This window comes from Pyrgilauda ruficollis, unplaced genomic scaffold (assembly GCF_017590135.1).
Source record: "Pyrgilauda ruficollis isolate IOZ18807 unplaced genomic scaffold, ASM1759013v1 scaffold42, whole genome shotgun sequence".
Lineage (NCBI taxonomy): Eukaryota > Metazoa > Chordata > Aves > Passeriformes > Passeridae > Pyrgilauda > Pyrgilauda ruficollis.
Genome location: NW_024525712.1, coordinates 4,663,716 through 4,679,972, shown reverse-complemented (window position 1 = coordinate 4,679,972; position 16,257 = coordinate 4,663,716). Strand labels below are relative to the sequence as shown.

Here is a 16,257-nt window from a genome sequence, read left to right as displayed (position 1 = left end):
ATTGGTGAACTTTCCAGTCTCTTTGAACTTTTCAGTCTCCTTGAACTTCTTAGTCTCTTAAGTTTGATTACTATAAGCTTCTAGTGGCTAAGGTGAAATAAGTTTTCTGGTTTTCATACGTTACTTCAGCCTAGAGAGTATTTGTCTTAACACCTTGTTTGTTAAGTTCATAGAAACTGTGATGACCCTGTACCAGTCTGAGTACCCAAAAAGCCACAGTTCCAGAAGCACCAAAAAAGGCTGAGTGGTGGTATGCATATATTAGCAATTCCGGTATACAGACAGTAATAGGTAGGGAACGAAACAGAAGATTCAGTGAAGTAATACTAGCCAGTGAAACTAATTAGTGTGCATAACAATAAGGGTTCAAAACAAGAAAAAGCACAGGTCATATGTAAAACTGATGAATTAAATGGTAGAAGTCTTCAATTACATTTTTCTTCATAGTAAGAACATGGGTAATTAGAGCTATGTCATGTGATATTGCTATAATAAACAGTTTGCCACCTAAATATTTCATATTGATTAAATGCAATAATTTACACTGAGAAGGTGTCAGAATCATAAATGTTACTATTAAACAATTGTTGGAAAATAGGGAAATACCCAAATATTGGAAAACTGCAGGTGATGTTTTTGTACTTAGGGGCAAAATAGAGATAAACCTAGGGAATAAAACAATTAGCCTCAAATTATTGCCAAGCTCTGTTTTAATGATGTTGAGCTTGAGGTCACAGCTAGATATCCCCAAGTAATGTCTCAGAATGGTTAATGTAATACTCTAATTGTATGCTAATAAGTAATTCTTCCTTTTTTGATTGTGTTAGTGAGAATGTTTTCAGAGAAATCCATTGTCTTTTTAAATAAGACAGCATGTTGCCTTGATGAAGGCCCCTCATTGTGTTTATGCCATTTAAAGAGTAGGAACTTTGGGCCTTACTGAACCTGAGAGGAAATCACTAGATATTTTATAGGGGAAGAGAAAGATCAGGGTTTTTAGACCACAGAAAGTAGATCATAAAGTGGTTTGGATTTGGGGGAGAAAAGAATATGGGGTTTTTCTGACAAGGTGTCCTATTACACACTGGGCATTTAACACTGAAAAGTGGCACTTTGGTTTCTAAGTGATTTCTAGGTGGCTGCACTGCTTTTGAAAGCGGGACTGAGAGTCAGTCTTGCAGGCATGCCACTGCCAGCTCATAAATTGCCACCTGTCAGCTAAGCTGCAGTATCTACTGGTGTATGCTCATAGCCTCTCAAAATCTGAGGTAAGGCAGCTCAGTCTAGCCCTCTGACCAAAGTTTACTGTAAACCATATTACCTTGTATTCAACATGGCCTAACAATTGTTACCAGGAAAATTAGCCTGGCTCGGCTGGCAGGTGGCAAATGTTCTACATTCATTGTATGTCTCTCCTTGCTATTAAGTTCTTTGTAGATGAATTTGTGAACTTTACTTCAAAACTTCACTCTAGTCTGTGAAAAGGGCTTGGTATCTCATAGGGCAATTTCTTCTAGCTTAATATGTCTAAAATTGGACTTTCTGGAGGTACAGATTATCTTGATTGGCTGTAGAAAACACCAACACACTTTCCAAGGCCAGATTAATTTACCAGTCTTCTTTTTTGAGGACTTCCAGTGTTGATTTGAAGTGTACTTTGTTGGTTTGGGAAAAGAGAGTTACGTCTTATACTGCCAGAAACTGAAAGCTCTTCATTTGGAAGTGCGCTCAGTCCCCAGAAGAGGCAGTGCCTTGGATTTCCTTCGTTGGGTAACCACAGTGGCTGGTTAAACAGCAAGTGGCCCTAATAGTTTTTTGAAGGAAATCTCAGGCATTATTCTACAACCAAAGTTATGCATCTGTAACAAGAAAAATGGGGTCATCTGTGGGAATTGGAAAATGAATTTGGAGAAAGTTTACTTTTGTTTCAAATGGAGCCTTTCATGCATACTTTAAAAGTGCTTCAGACACAAGCTTCATTAAGTATACATTTCCATTCTTCCAATAAAACAAATGTTTCATTCACTCAACAAGTCACATGATTTAAAATCTACAATAAATTTAAAAAAGCAATAATCCCCAGAGTTTGAGAAGAAAATTGTAGTAAGACCTAAGAGGAATACTTCATTAAAGACAAAAACATGAAACTAAAGAAACTAAAACCCATACTTAGGGTGAAGAAGTCAGGAGGCTATGGCCTTCTCTGAAAAAAATCAGTTTTGACTTTCATAGTGGTCATTTCATTTAATGTTCATTCTCTTGTGGAGCATATTTCCTGTTTTACTTAACAAAATATGTATGACCCCAGAGTGTGCTGACATTTAATGTTCTGTAAGTATCATAATTTGAACTCTAATATCCTTCTACAGTACAATGGCTTTTTTACTTTGTGCAATTGATCTAGCTGTGGTAATAACCAGTAATTTTGGACTGTACCTAGGTGAAGCATTCCTGCATGAATTGGTTTACACAGAGACTGTCCATTGTAGATAATTTGCATTAAATATATAGTGCTGTTTAAACTCATGTTGCTACTTTAAATAAATTACTACAGATACTAGAAAATTTGGAACAAGGCTTAGCTGAAGATGGAAGTATGACTAACATTACACAGGAGAACAGACAAGGTAGGTATTAAACATTTTTTTCACAGACAGTGTGTTTTTATTGCTTGCCTAAGTGTGCCAGAAGTTTTCACAAGACTGCTCCAGACTGGTTAAAACTGCAGTTTTCTAATCTTATAGCCTGCTCAGCCCCTGAAATTATATACTTTGTACTACTTTTTGCTGAAATTAATTTCACAGTTTTGCCCTTGATCAAACTTGTGCAATAAATCAATTCTTTTCTTACTTAGGAGAAACAACATGGCTGTTATCCTTAAGTGATGAATATATAAGTGTGTTGCTGTTGCAGCTATGTAGGTGTTTCATCTTAAGCCTTGGCTGACTGACTCCTCTCAAACCTCATGTCTGCCATTCACTCAGCTTTTTGAGACTGAACTACCACCATACAGTGGCTGCTCTGGCTTAGGGTGCTGCTGCACAGATGGCAGAGTCTCACTGTAGCTGCATGGTACTTAGACTCCTGAAATATCTAAGGCATTCTTTAGAATAATATTTAGATTATATAGAGCTATATCATAATTTTCATTATTGTATATCCAACTATGTTTTCTCCTGTTCCTTCTGTCTTACTGATGTTGCTTCAATGGTAGAGGGCAAATTACTGCACAAAAACGGGTGATCAGGACAAGCTTTTTTTTTTTTTAAACAAAATTTATACTTATGAGGTCATTTGAGTATACTTGAAAATTAGACAAGAGGAGACATTTTAGGCCTTGCTGTGGATTGTATGGACCCCTCATGATGCCTAGCAAGTTCAAAACATGCACCAAGAAAACAAACAACTTTCACCTTTGGCCAACAGTCTAAGGAATGCTATGAAGTTCTTTCCAAGAGACCATTCACACAGAGCCCATGGAAAGTATAAGTCTGGCTCTGAGATAGAAGAGGCTGGATAGAGTTAATAACAGAAAAAAATTATAAATAATTCCTTAAAACTGTCTGTATGGAAGGGTGCAGACCTGTTTGAACTTTTTTTGACCTGTTCTTTAATTTGACTGGATGTGAAAGTTGCTTTAATACGCCAACATACCTGACTTGATACACCTTCTGAATGTGTCCTAAAACCACAAGTACATGTGAGCATATCATAAAAATATCTGCACATATAGTCAAAAGAATACATTTACTACTCTTCTCAAAAGGTTTAGGAAACATGGAAATAATCTTACACTGAAGTTAGACACAGCACTTCATGAGTTTCTTTTCTTTTCACTTGTATCTAATATTCTTTTTGCCCCTGTTCTCCTACTTACTTTTCCCTGTTAGTGTTTTCTGCCAGAATTTTCATCCTCACCTCCACATGTTTTGTTTTTTACAACTTTAAAACCAAGGTGTTGATCCCCCTTTAAGGTACAAGGACTTTTTACAAGCTGTATCGTAATCCTGTGTCCTGCATTCTGCTTCACTCATGAGTTACTGGCTCCTTGCTTTTCCTCTCTGCTTCAGAGCTCAGACGGGCTCAGGAGGAGACACAGTTAGAAAAGCAGCAGCTAGTAGTTATCAAGGGACGTGGCTGCAGAAAATTTGGAGCGATCTTTACATGTCTGCTGTGCAGCTGCCTCTAGGTTTAAGACAGCCAAAAAGCCCACGGGACATTTGCAGAGGCTGTTGACTGCTGTTGTCTGTGGAGGTCAGCCAGGTCTGCTCCCTCTCTGCTTTGTCTCTGCATTTGGAGCTCCAGGAGGCTGATAATGGGTTTGCTTTTTTTCATTTGAGACTTGCTGAAGCAAACCTTATTAACTTTATGTGAAGACAGCCCTAATTCATTGCAGGGATTATGCTTAGCATGTAATTTCCATGCTGCTGATGTAAGAAGGTGCAACACCAATCAATTTAACATGTGCATCTCTAGCCTCAAACAGAGCAGCTCATTTGCCAGATTTTCAGCAGGCAGAGAGATTTAGCATTGCACCACTTGCCTGGTAACACATTGTGTTAGATGCCAATTTTGTAACTTCACAGTGCCTATTGAAATGAATGGCAGTGTGGAGTACTGAGCCCTTGATGAAAACAAGGAAAAGCAAATGCTTAGAGTGGAAGCATGGCTGCATGGACCTGCAAAGAGTGTTTCAGGCATCTCAGGAAAACACAATGATCTGCTGTTGGGTTTTGGTTTTATTTACTGCTTTGCAGATTTTTTTAAACCCCTTTCTGCCAGTGCTAAGAAGCCTCATCACACAGAGCTGCAGAATTTCCAGACCAAGTTCAGTTTATAGCACAGGCTGAAGACATCTGGTTTGCCTGCTTTGCAATCCTTTTTTGAGAACTGTAGCTGGTGCTGATTGTTAACATGAAATGTGGATGTCTCCAGTGTAGGAATCAACATCTTAGTTAGTTAGTTGTCACCTCAGTCCTAAAAAAACTGAATGTGGTTACCAAACTATGAGAACATGCAAAAAAAAGAGATACTTACTTAAGTGAAATAATGAAGGACAGTTATTTAATTATGTTTGGATTTTACAGATCCCCCCCAAGGAAAGAAAAAAAGGAAATGTGTCATGAAGTATTCGTTCATGGTTTACAGTATCATCTCCATTAGTAGCACTAGGAATGTGTGGTTCCAGGGGAATTTCTAAAACAAAAGCTAGGATTAATGCATGATTGTAAGGTACACTGGATGAAATACTGGGTTCAGTCTTGGACCCGACATTATAACCCTCTTTTTGACAAAGATAATTTGTGAATATTCATGGGTTGGATTTTTTTTGATTTATTGTTGAAGAGGATGGAAGGAGTTTTCCTTTTTAGGAAAGGTGATAGACATTTCACCAAGCTCTTCTTATTTGTAATGATTTCTTTGTGCGCTGAAAGAATTATCTGTGTAATCTGCCATGCTTTCATCAGTGACTACATTAATGATACAAATGAGTGGTCTCAGTTACGACAATTTTATTGAAATAGCCTCTTCTCCCTTCCCCCCACTCCTTTCAAATCATTACAGTGACCTTGACAGCTTACTGACCGGGGTACATGTACTTTTCAAGTGTACTAAATGAATAGTCCTAATGTTTATTTTTGAGGATTAGAGAAATACTTTTGGCATTGATCTGTGGTACTGTAACATGAGAGAAAATAAGGGTCTGTGTGAACTGTTCTCTTACAACATCAGGAGTCTGTCTGCAAAGCAAAAGAGAGAAATCTGCTGCAGCTTTTAATGCCTGCAAGCTCCAAGAGAATAGGAAAAGCAGACAAGCTTGGCAGATTTTTTCAGCATATCTCTCAGCCAGAGGCAAGCACAAACAGTCCCAGACTCAGACATTTCTCACTCTGCATGTTTTGGCTCTTAAATGACATTCTAGCTATGTTTGATTTTTTTAATTTATCACATTTAATGCTGTAGATTACATGTTTTTAAACTGTTGCTCATTATCGCTTGAATCCTTTTATGCACCTTTTGTTCTGATGTTGGAAAATGTGTGGCTTATTTTGGTGTTTAATACTTGGCCTGAGCTGAGAGCTGAGTGACTGTCTATTGCTCTGCATTGTTGCCTTGTGTGTGGTACTCAGAGCTGCTTGAGCAATTCCCTTGGAGAGATGCAGAATTCTCTGATGCTGCAGCAGGGCTGAGGATTAAAAATTCTAGGCTAAAACCCAGTGGTGTTAACGAGGGGGACCTTTCAAAATTGTAACTCATAGGACCAATAATTGATGGCAAGAAAGAACCTCTAATTTATTTGTGCAAATTCACAAGCTGCTCTTATTTTGCAGCCTCTGTTCAGCTGTGGAGGTCACGTCTGGGCCGGGTGATGTACTCCATGGCAAACTGTCTGCTAATGATGAAGGTACGTGGGTGGCAGAACTGCAGAGGTACCGTATATTCCAGAGTAGAATGTCAGAGAAAATGCAAGTGAATTACTGGTGCAGAGATAAGGAAAGAGTACCTGACAGTACATTAAGGTTTTGCTTAGTGAAGAATTAATTAGGCTTAATAATGTCTTATTTAATAGATAGCTATTTGCAGTAATGTTCTTTGGGAACATATCTGTACTTATTTCTCCCCAAATCATCCTAGAGAACATGCAATAACAATACAGAATTTGCATTTTTAAATTGAATTTTTCAAACACTTAACTAAATGCTCTAATTAAAAGCAATTATGTGCTCTGCCTTTTTCAAACTGTGCACTAGGAATGTTGCTCTGTTTGTGAGGTTTAATAACACTGTAGCTTTTGCATCTGATAGAGATCCAAAACATCTAAATACATCCTCCCTTGTCAACTGATCTCACTTGTAATATGTCTTCTTTCAAGTTTAAATCCTCACTAGTGGGTAGAGGTGGAAGAGAAAGCAATAAAAGCAAAAGTGACTAGCTGTCACTGCTGGGGTTTTCTGCCTTGATTCCTCCTTACATCTTTTAACCAATTGTACTCCGTTTGGTGCAACACTCTTAGCTTCTCCGTGTATTCTGGAAGTAGAAATAAAATTACTTCTGCTGATCCTGTTGTGGTCAGGAAAACAGCAGTGTCGCAATTCTTGCAGCAAACTGCTGTTACCCTGAGCCCAGCTGAGCTCTACAAATCAATTAGCAGCAACAGCCTTGGAGCAGTGGGATCTTCACAGACCAAGATTTGCACTCCTGGCTCCCTGCACTTCGATTACCTAAGGTTCATGCCAGACCTTACCCTCTGATGTTTACTTCCCAAACAAGGATCCATTCTTAATATTACAATACCACAAAAAAGTATGGTTTGTTCTTTTTTTTTTTTTTTTTTTAATAGCCATCTATACAGCTTTACTTGAAATGGAATATTCTTGTTGTGGGAATTAGGGGAAACACACATTTATTTTCATGATCATATTGTAATAAGAACATTTCTGTCTTGCATAGAAATAATTGTTCATTAAAGCACTTTGTCTTTTGAAGTAGGTACATGACATAGGCTCATTTTTTAAATCATTCTCTTTTTCAGTAAACAAGTGAAGAAAAGCATGAGCTGCTATCCCAAACAAAGTAGAATATATAAATAAAAAATACTGGTATATATATTTTCAAGAACTTCACTTTACTTTTTGCTGTGAATTCTTTTTTAACTCCTATGTTTTTCATGTGTACACACAAATCCACATGCACACACAGTTCTGACCTTCCTCTGGTTTGATCTTTTTAGTGCTGTTTTCTTTGAGTAACAGAAATGTAATTGAGAACACCAATTATAATCTTTTTGGAAATAATATTTCAGACATATGGCAGCTCAGATACTTCTTAAGACCAGTTGTATTTAGGGCCTATCTCACAGCTGTTAAATTAGAAATTTATGGTTCACAATAACTTCCAAATTACCCACAATTGCATGTTAATGCATAATTAGTTCCATCTGAAATTTGCATTTCAGTTCATTGGCTATAGGGTGCCTGTGAGTCTTTCAGTTTTCAGGAATATCCCCAGACCCTTCTAGCACGCAACAGTCCTGTAGTCATCTTCTCCACCTTCCAGAGTATTCAGCGTGAATCTATTCAGATTAGTTTTAAACACACTTCTGTAAGTTCTCCCATGAAAAATTATATTAATTTAACACGGTTCCACCCTTTTTTGCTGTTGTTTCATATGCTTTTAAAAGTGCATTTGTTTTTATTCGAGTGTTTCAAGTGTGTGTAGTTTAGAGTTCATTCTACAAGTCAGCGCCATCTATTGCCATCTAGTGACCATTTACAGTATTGCAACACTGTGCTTGGTCCCCAGGCGCTGTTGGGTGGTGGAATACCTTGGGCAAGTAGTTGATGATGATTACAATAATAATGGATTAAAGTAAAACTGTGTGACTTTGGTATGACAAAAAACCCCAAACATATTATCTTATTTTTAGTGACCTCTTTCTTTCCCCAAAAAAACTACAGTAGTATTTAACAGGGAACAATCTTGTCAGGATTGACACTTGAAAATTTTAAAAAATCCACTTTGATTAGATGTTGGCCCTATAACTATTTAAATTCGTTATCCTCAGTTCTTAATTAGGTCTTTTCTGCATTACTTACCTGAATCAAAGAATTCTGCTTATGTAGTACAATGATTTTTGCATTTTCAAATATGCCTCATTTGTTTCATAGTTAAATATCTCCTTAAATTTTGAGATGGAGAATTATCTTATTTTGGGGTAGAGAGTGAAGGCAAAGTGGTTCACTCAGACACAGGAAATGAGTCATGTCTCCTACACCCTGGGAATATCTTTCCTAGGTACTGAACTCTGCCTGCTGTGTTCCTTTATCCACGTGACCAGTGACAGTGGTAGTAGTTCAAGGCAGTCTTTCTTTCCTGTTCATCTCCTTTTCTTTGTATAACCTTTCTTAAATGGGTTCTGTCTTCTTTCTGTGCACTACTGTTGTACTTAATCAAATGACAAAGAAATGGTGGATCCCAGTTGTATCAACTGATATCAAACAGCTTTCCTGTTTCCTGTGAACAAGGGAAAACTTCAGGAAAGATGTGGAAATACAGCAGGAGAAGGGGAGACCATATAACCTCTCATGTAGACTTCCATTTACAAGAACTGTGGGCTTATGTCACTATGAAAGCATGTCCTGAATATAGCAGCATGAGGGGAATATTAATTTAACATACAGCTGATGATGTGCATTGTTTCATTTCAAAAGTCTATCTGCAAAATGCTTGTCACTTTACTAAATCACCATGGAAGTGTCTTAAAACTTTTTAAGTTCTTTTCATCTGAGCTAAAATCACTTTTGACATCTTACCAGACTTTGCTCTCTCTAAGGAATAAACACTTAAGTATTTTCCATATATATTATAAATGCACTCTAATTAAAGGCACATTTTGTTGGTTTGTTTTCTTCTTGTGTTAGCTTTTGTAGAACTTGCCCTTCATAAAACAAAAGTATTAGAATTGATTTTAGTCTGGGTATAATACAATTAAAATGGTACCAAGAAGGAGGGAACAGCTTGTGCTAGTGACACAAGGGAATGATGCCTGAGGACTTTGGTTCTTGTATGATTTAAAGGAGAAAGACTGTCTTTTTCCTGAGTGCTGCAATACAGCTCCCTGGATTCATAGCACTGTGAATCTCTGCTTTCATAACCCTTCCACAACTTCACTTGATAGAGAGGAAGGATAAGTTATCCCTGTCCTCTCTCCCCAATGCAAAGATTTATGAACTATCCACTCCTTGTAACTCAGATCTGTAGTCTGAGGTTTCTTGAACTTACTCTTAGCATTCTACACATCATGGTCATTTATGCTTATTTCTAATTAAGTTATTAAGGTAGTGATGAGGGAAATACGAAAGTGTGTAACGCAGTAACCATGAAGGGAAGTACCGTTGTACTGTGGTGCATTGGAAAAAATACATTCCAGCAAGTAGGTCCAGTGGCTTACTAGAACTATTTTATACCATTTACCATTATTATATACCATATATTGTATTTTATAATAGTGTAATAATTTAATATACTATTTACTATTATTATACTATTTACTATTTTATACTATTTACTCGTATATGTAATGTTAGCCCCAAATTTCCATCATAAAAGAGGTATTGAGTTATGAAACAGTAGGCCAATTCTCATTCATATCCTAAATAGTGTAACTTCAGACCTTCTTTTGAGATTTATTTACAAAGGTGTGGAAAACTGGAAGGCTCTTAAACTTTTTAAATTAAAGACCATGACAATATGTCAGCCCCATCTCTAAGTCTTAAGATCACAAGCTGTAGTCATTGGGGCTTTTACTGGCAATACTTAATATGTTTTACTGCTCACAACCACACCTTGTATCAATCAAGACTTCACTTCTCAGAGACGGTGTGTATGTATCATTCCATCAGACAGTCTTTGTTGTATTATGTCACATTAGCAAAACTGTGAATGACAACAGTCTTTAGTAAGTAGACCAAATATCATCTATTTTACAATGTGCTCTATCAGAAGGAACTGTCAGATAAGAAGCCTCTACAACTCACTACAGAATAGTATTATTTTGTATCATATGTAGGATATTCAAGAAATCTCCTAATGCTTTCATCATAGTGTGGGAAAATAATAAATGCATACTGAACTCACTGAGGGATCCACAGCTGACCACAGAATGAGGTTGTATTTAGAAGTGAGCCTAGATATGATGGTGTTTCACAGTTTCATCCTGGAGCCATCCTTGCTTGTGCCTTTGGACATACATAATTTAGCAGTCTCTTGTCTCCTTGAAGAAATGGGTCCTATTCCTGTGACAGATACTGCAAGGCATGGAGTGGGTAAGCACAGATATGCTGTGCTGTACTGTTGTATGGAAAGAGGGTGCAGTGACCACCAACAGAGTGCATAGACTCTTAATGTTCACCTCTAGTCTCACATTTCAGGATCTGTCAGTGTTTATGTACTTGTAATGCATATGGAGTTGGAGATAAGGATGAGGAGTTCAGAAAAGGAGAGGGTTTCTTTGCCTGTCTAAGCCAAATCCATGGAGCCCCTGCAGCATGGGCATTTAAGACTTGGCTGCTTGTTCCTACCAAGGCACAAGGGAGCTTGTGCTGCTGTGATGGTGCAAACACTGCCCACTCATGCAGCTTCTTGTGGCTGAGGCTTTTCTGCAGTCAGTTCATGCTAAGCTGTAACTAAGCTGGCAGAAGCACTTTTCTATCAACTTGCTGCATGGTCTTGAGCTCATTGAATTTGGGCTCATGGGACTTGTTTCTGCATCAGTTTGGGGATGTGACTGCAGAGCCCCAATCCCTCATGGTTGTGCTGTGCATCTTTGTTGTGTAGCCAGAGCCTTAGAGTATGCACAGGAGTGACCACTGGCTAAGGAGCAGCTTTAGACAACAGAATTTGATGCAAGAAAATTATTTCTCTAGTGACCACATTTGATGCTTGAAGGGATAAAAATCACAGTCATAGACAGTTTTTCACATTATACTCTTGGAAGAATTAATAGGTACTACAGTCACAGCTGGGATTCCTCTAAAGAGCTAGATCAAAGGGTGTCCCTATTCCTAGTTTTTTATAGTGCCTAACACAGTTGTACTCCATGATCAAGCAAGTCCGTTACTGAGAGCCATTACAATGAAAAGTGAAGTTTTCCTAAATCATTAATTTGTGAAAAATGATGGCTGCTTTAATTTCATCATATTTGAGTTGTGAATGATAAATACAGCAACATTTAAATAAATATATTTGTGTATGTGGCATGTTGGTTTTCCTCTGAACTCTTTTTATTACCAGTAATAAGTGTGAACTTGTCATGGCACATTAGAATTGTAATAAACTTTAAATGTTAATAATCAATTGTTCAGAATTAATCATTATACCCACAGTATACAAGTTGTTTGCAAAAGAAGGGTCCTGCAGAGAGCTTTCCTGGGCTAACTCATCTCCTACTATTTCAGGACATGTAATTTCTCTCATACACAGATCAGACTCCAAAGACTTACCTTGACTTTTTGTTTGTGTGAAACAGTGTGTTTCAAATAGAATGGTTTTGGTCAGAACAGACCTTTGAAGGTCATCTTGTCTAACCTACCCCTGCCATGCACTGGGACCTTTGAACTGGGTTGGGTTACTGAGAGCATCAACCAATCTGGCCTGGAATGTTTCCAGGGATGGAGCATGCTCCATATCTCTCAGTAACCCTTTCTAGTGTTTCATTGCCCTCATTGTAAAAAATTCATTCCTATTATCTAGACTAAATCAACCCTCTTTTAGTTTAAAACCATTACCCCTTGTCCTATTACTACAGGCCCTGATATATAAGCCCATTTCAGGTACTGAAAAGCTGTAATGAGGTCTCCCCAGAGCCTTTTTTTCTCCAGGCTGAACAACCCCAACTCTCAGCGTTCCTTCTTGAGAAATGTTCCAGCCCACTGACCATTTTTGTTGCCCTCCTCTGGACCTGTTCCAATACATTCATGTGTCCTGTGCTGAGGACTTCAGAACTGGATACAGGATTTGCTCCTTTTAAGTGCATCCTCAGGAAAAGAAATTCATTACATGTGGGGAACATTGCTTCCTCAAACCAAGCAGGAGATGAAGAGAAACAACCTTTCCCAGTAGCTGTGATCACATTAGGGACAAGTTAAATGAGTACTATAATTTGACTAAGACTAGTGGTAGGGCAGGGTGTTTGCCAAGATGTCTGTGTAGTTTTTTAAGATTATTCTCTGTTGTCCTTTGCTTTCTAATGCCCACCACAATTCTTGTACTAAGCTGAAGGGCAGGACTGTTGGGAAGCACTAAAGTGTTACAGCACAGAGAACCCGCAGCCTTTGCTTGGCCTGGCCTTTGTAAGCAAAGGCAGGTACTCTCTGCCTCTGCTCACATTTCTCCAAGCTGCTGCAACTGAGGCTGGTACAGCCCCCGGCCAGTGGACGTTCCTACAGCTACAGCTGGTCTCAGCACTGTGCTTGGGCAGTGCCTCTCACCTCTGCCTGCCAAGCCATGTGGCCAGGCTCTGAAAATCATGTCCTGTCAAGGTCCTTGAATTACTGCAGTTCAACCATGAAACCGCTGAACTGCAGGAACCAGTCAAATGGGAATTTCTTTCCAGTGGGAAATGGGACCCATTTGTTTAATCTTCTGTCCCTGGTCCTTAGCTGGAGGCTACACTGGCGTTCCGTCTTGAGCAGGCAGATCTCAACGCTGCCCCCTGCAGACAGGTGTCCCTCGCAAAGCTTTCTGGAGATCAGAACCAGTCCTCCCCTCACTTAGTTTTAGCCCAAATACGTTTTCTATTTAGATTACCTGCTTTTGCGCAGTAAAAAAACCCAATTCACATGAAGGAAGGGAAAATGTCTTGTTTCCCTTATGCAGTAAAAAACCCAACAATTCCAGTGGAGGAAAGGAAAATGTCCAGTTCCTCTTGGTAGTAGTGCTAGTTTGTCATCTGAAAATGTGCAGGAATTGCAGTTTCTGTCATGTGATGTTTTTTCACAAGAGCATTTGCACAGGCACTTCACAAAGCTTTGGAATATAGTTTGTTAAACAATGTAAATTGTACACATATTTGGAACGTGAGACACTTCTCAAGTATGTATACCCCCAGTCACACAGAAGGTGCTTGACTTTCATCCTAAATCATAATCTAAGATAAAGAGTAAGTGTTCAGAGTTTTAGTTTGTGGCATTTAACTACAAAAAGAATATGATTCTCATTAAAAAAAAAAAAAAAGATCCCCTGTGTAGGCAGTTCCAGTATTACTGAGACCAGTAGAACTGACCAGTGTAGTCAGCCACTAATGCCTACAGTGATTGATAGAAATTCTGTCCCACTGACAAGTTGCAAATACTTTAATTCTGTTGGAGTATGTCTTTACAAAGAAGGTGACACAACGGCTGAAGTATTCTGAGGTTAAATACCTGATAATTTTTTTTGTATGCTTCTCACCCTTAGGACTATGTACTGGCTGTAGATGCTTACCACTCTGTCATCAAATATTACCCACAGCAAGAGCCTCAGTTGCTGAGTGGAATTGGAAGGATTTTCCTTCAGGTATGCATTTTATTCTAAATTTGCTAGGTAATACTGCTGTTGATAGCTACATAGAGAATAATCATTGCATTTAAAACTATAGCTGTTTTTGTAGGGCACATATCAAATTGTAGAGGCAGTGCTCAAAACAAAAACCCTTCTACTGTGTCGTATTAGATAATATTAGGAAATATGAAGCACCTATAGTATTTAAAGTGCATTAGCAAACAAAGAACATGCTGCTGAAAGTTATGCTACTATTTTATTCAAAAAGTGACATTCTGTTTTCCCTAACGCTAAAGGTAAAGCTCCCATTGACATCAATGAGACAGAATTCACTAAAAATCTCATGTCTCACTGCCTTGAACTGCATGCAAGTCTCAATCACACTGTATAACTGCCATCTTCATCTAGAAAAAATTCAAGAGTGTCCTTCTTTTGTCCAAATCATATCCCTGAGAAGACAGGGGAGGGCACCTTAAAAGAAAAAAAACAGTATACAGAAAAGTATAATAAATGTCTGTGTACCTGTATTTAATGGCAAATAAAAATAGATGTCTTTTTATTTTTCATAAAATGATGCATCGAAATAGCTATCTGATTTTTTTTTAATTTTTCGTATCTCACAAGTTCTTTGCAGTTCTTTCATATTTCTGATACTGATAATTCAAACTTTTCCTCTTTTATCTACTTACTTTTATTTTAATAATAAATCTAATTTTGGATTATCAGGTATTTACAAACGATCTTATTTGTGACATTCCTCTAATAAAAATATATTGAAATTGAGTAATTTACTCTTAATAGATAATTATTAACATTGCTTGCTTGAAATCGTAGAATGTCATTCAAATTCAATTATGGATTTTCAGTTCTCAGCAGGAGTATGGTTTCACAATGTGTTAGACATGTCTGTCTTTAGAAGTCTCTAGTTTAAAGTGGATCTCCATCACTATGGAGCAATTTTATGATATTGGCTGTGTGCATTAATTACTGCCTAAATAGGGAACACAATAATTATGTATATTAAATAATGGTACTGTAAATATGCAAAATACTAAAGGAAATACAAGTTGTTAATAGTTCTGGTCTTTCTGTGAAAATGACTGGGTATGTTATTGGCACTGCCTTTCTGACAAGAGTGTCTGCCCTGATGTCACACCCAAAGTCTGTTTGTCATTCCATTTGCTCTGGAGAAATTTTCACTCCCATGACAACCTCCTAACTTACAGAATCATTTGAAATCACTGACCTTCACAATGTTGGCTGTGACAACATGCCTCCAGTTCCGAGGGATTTTACTGAGAGATCTGGACATAGCAACAAAAGTTGGGTTATGAGGAGTCCTTGGTATTTTCATGTGACCTAGACAGAGCTTAAAAAGAATAGTTTCTAAATACAAATATTTTCATTTATTCTAGCAGCTTAAGGAGATAAGGTTTTATTGCTTGGCTTGTTGTCCCTTTCTGTCACAAAATTTTCAGCTCTGTCTGAGGGGTACTGGTGCAACAGATGCAAGATTTTGATATATTAAGAGAAATAGGCAGTGTCCAGTTAATCAAAACCAAGCTATTTGGATTAAAGAAAGATAAATGTGGTGCAGTCATGGGCATCATCATTTTGGTAAGATCACTCTGTGGTAAGTGTGCACTGTTGGCAAGGCACTTGCTGGAAAAAAAAAGTAAAATGTCTTGCAGGTGAAATACAAAAACAGTTTTCTCATATTCAAATGTCACAACTTCTCAAAAACAAGTAGCAATTCCCAAATAACCTCAGCCTGTGCTGCTAACTTTGAACATTTACCAAGAGAGGCATAAGGCAGCCAGATTCCAGTTGCTTATGAGTCACAGACACTGTTTGACAGTAGACATCACACACATAAAACAAAGCAATAAAGTGGAATAAAGTGTAATTCAGGAGTTTAACAGAAAAAAGTTGCAACCTTTTTCAACATGTAAAACTTTGCTTTATTTATTTTACTTTGATTTATTTTTTTCTTAATTAAATTGAGATAACTAGTCTAAGGCATCATGTCCTAATGGGGCTTTTGGGGTCTCCCCGACCCCGGCTGCCATGGGTGTCCAGGACAGAGAAGTCCAGTTAAGCACAACCTGTCTGAGCCCCTCAGGAAGGCTCCAGAGATGCAGGCAATCTTAGCAAGCTCAGCTCTTAAGTGAGATCAACTCTTTAGTGATTATCAGCTCATTAGTGATTTCAGCTCTT

The 16,257-nt window shown here is 37.9% G+C and overlaps 1 protein-coding gene across 1 annotated transcript in view; it reads left to right on the top strand.

Annotated features, from left to right (window-relative positions):
* Positions 1-16,257, top strand: part of TRAPPC12 (trafficking protein particle complex subunit 12) — a 52,293-nt gene that overhangs the window by 29,812 nt on the left and 6,224 nt on the right. The window contains exons 7-9 of the mRNA XM_041477891.1: positions 2,555-2,627; positions 6,333-6,406; positions 13,957-14,055. Coding sequence (XP_041333825.1) covers positions 2,555-2,627; positions 6,333-6,406; positions 13,957-14,055 — 246 coding nt within the window. The remainder of the gene's footprint in view (positions 1-2,554; positions 2,628-6,332; positions 6,407-13,956; positions 14,056-16,257) is intronic.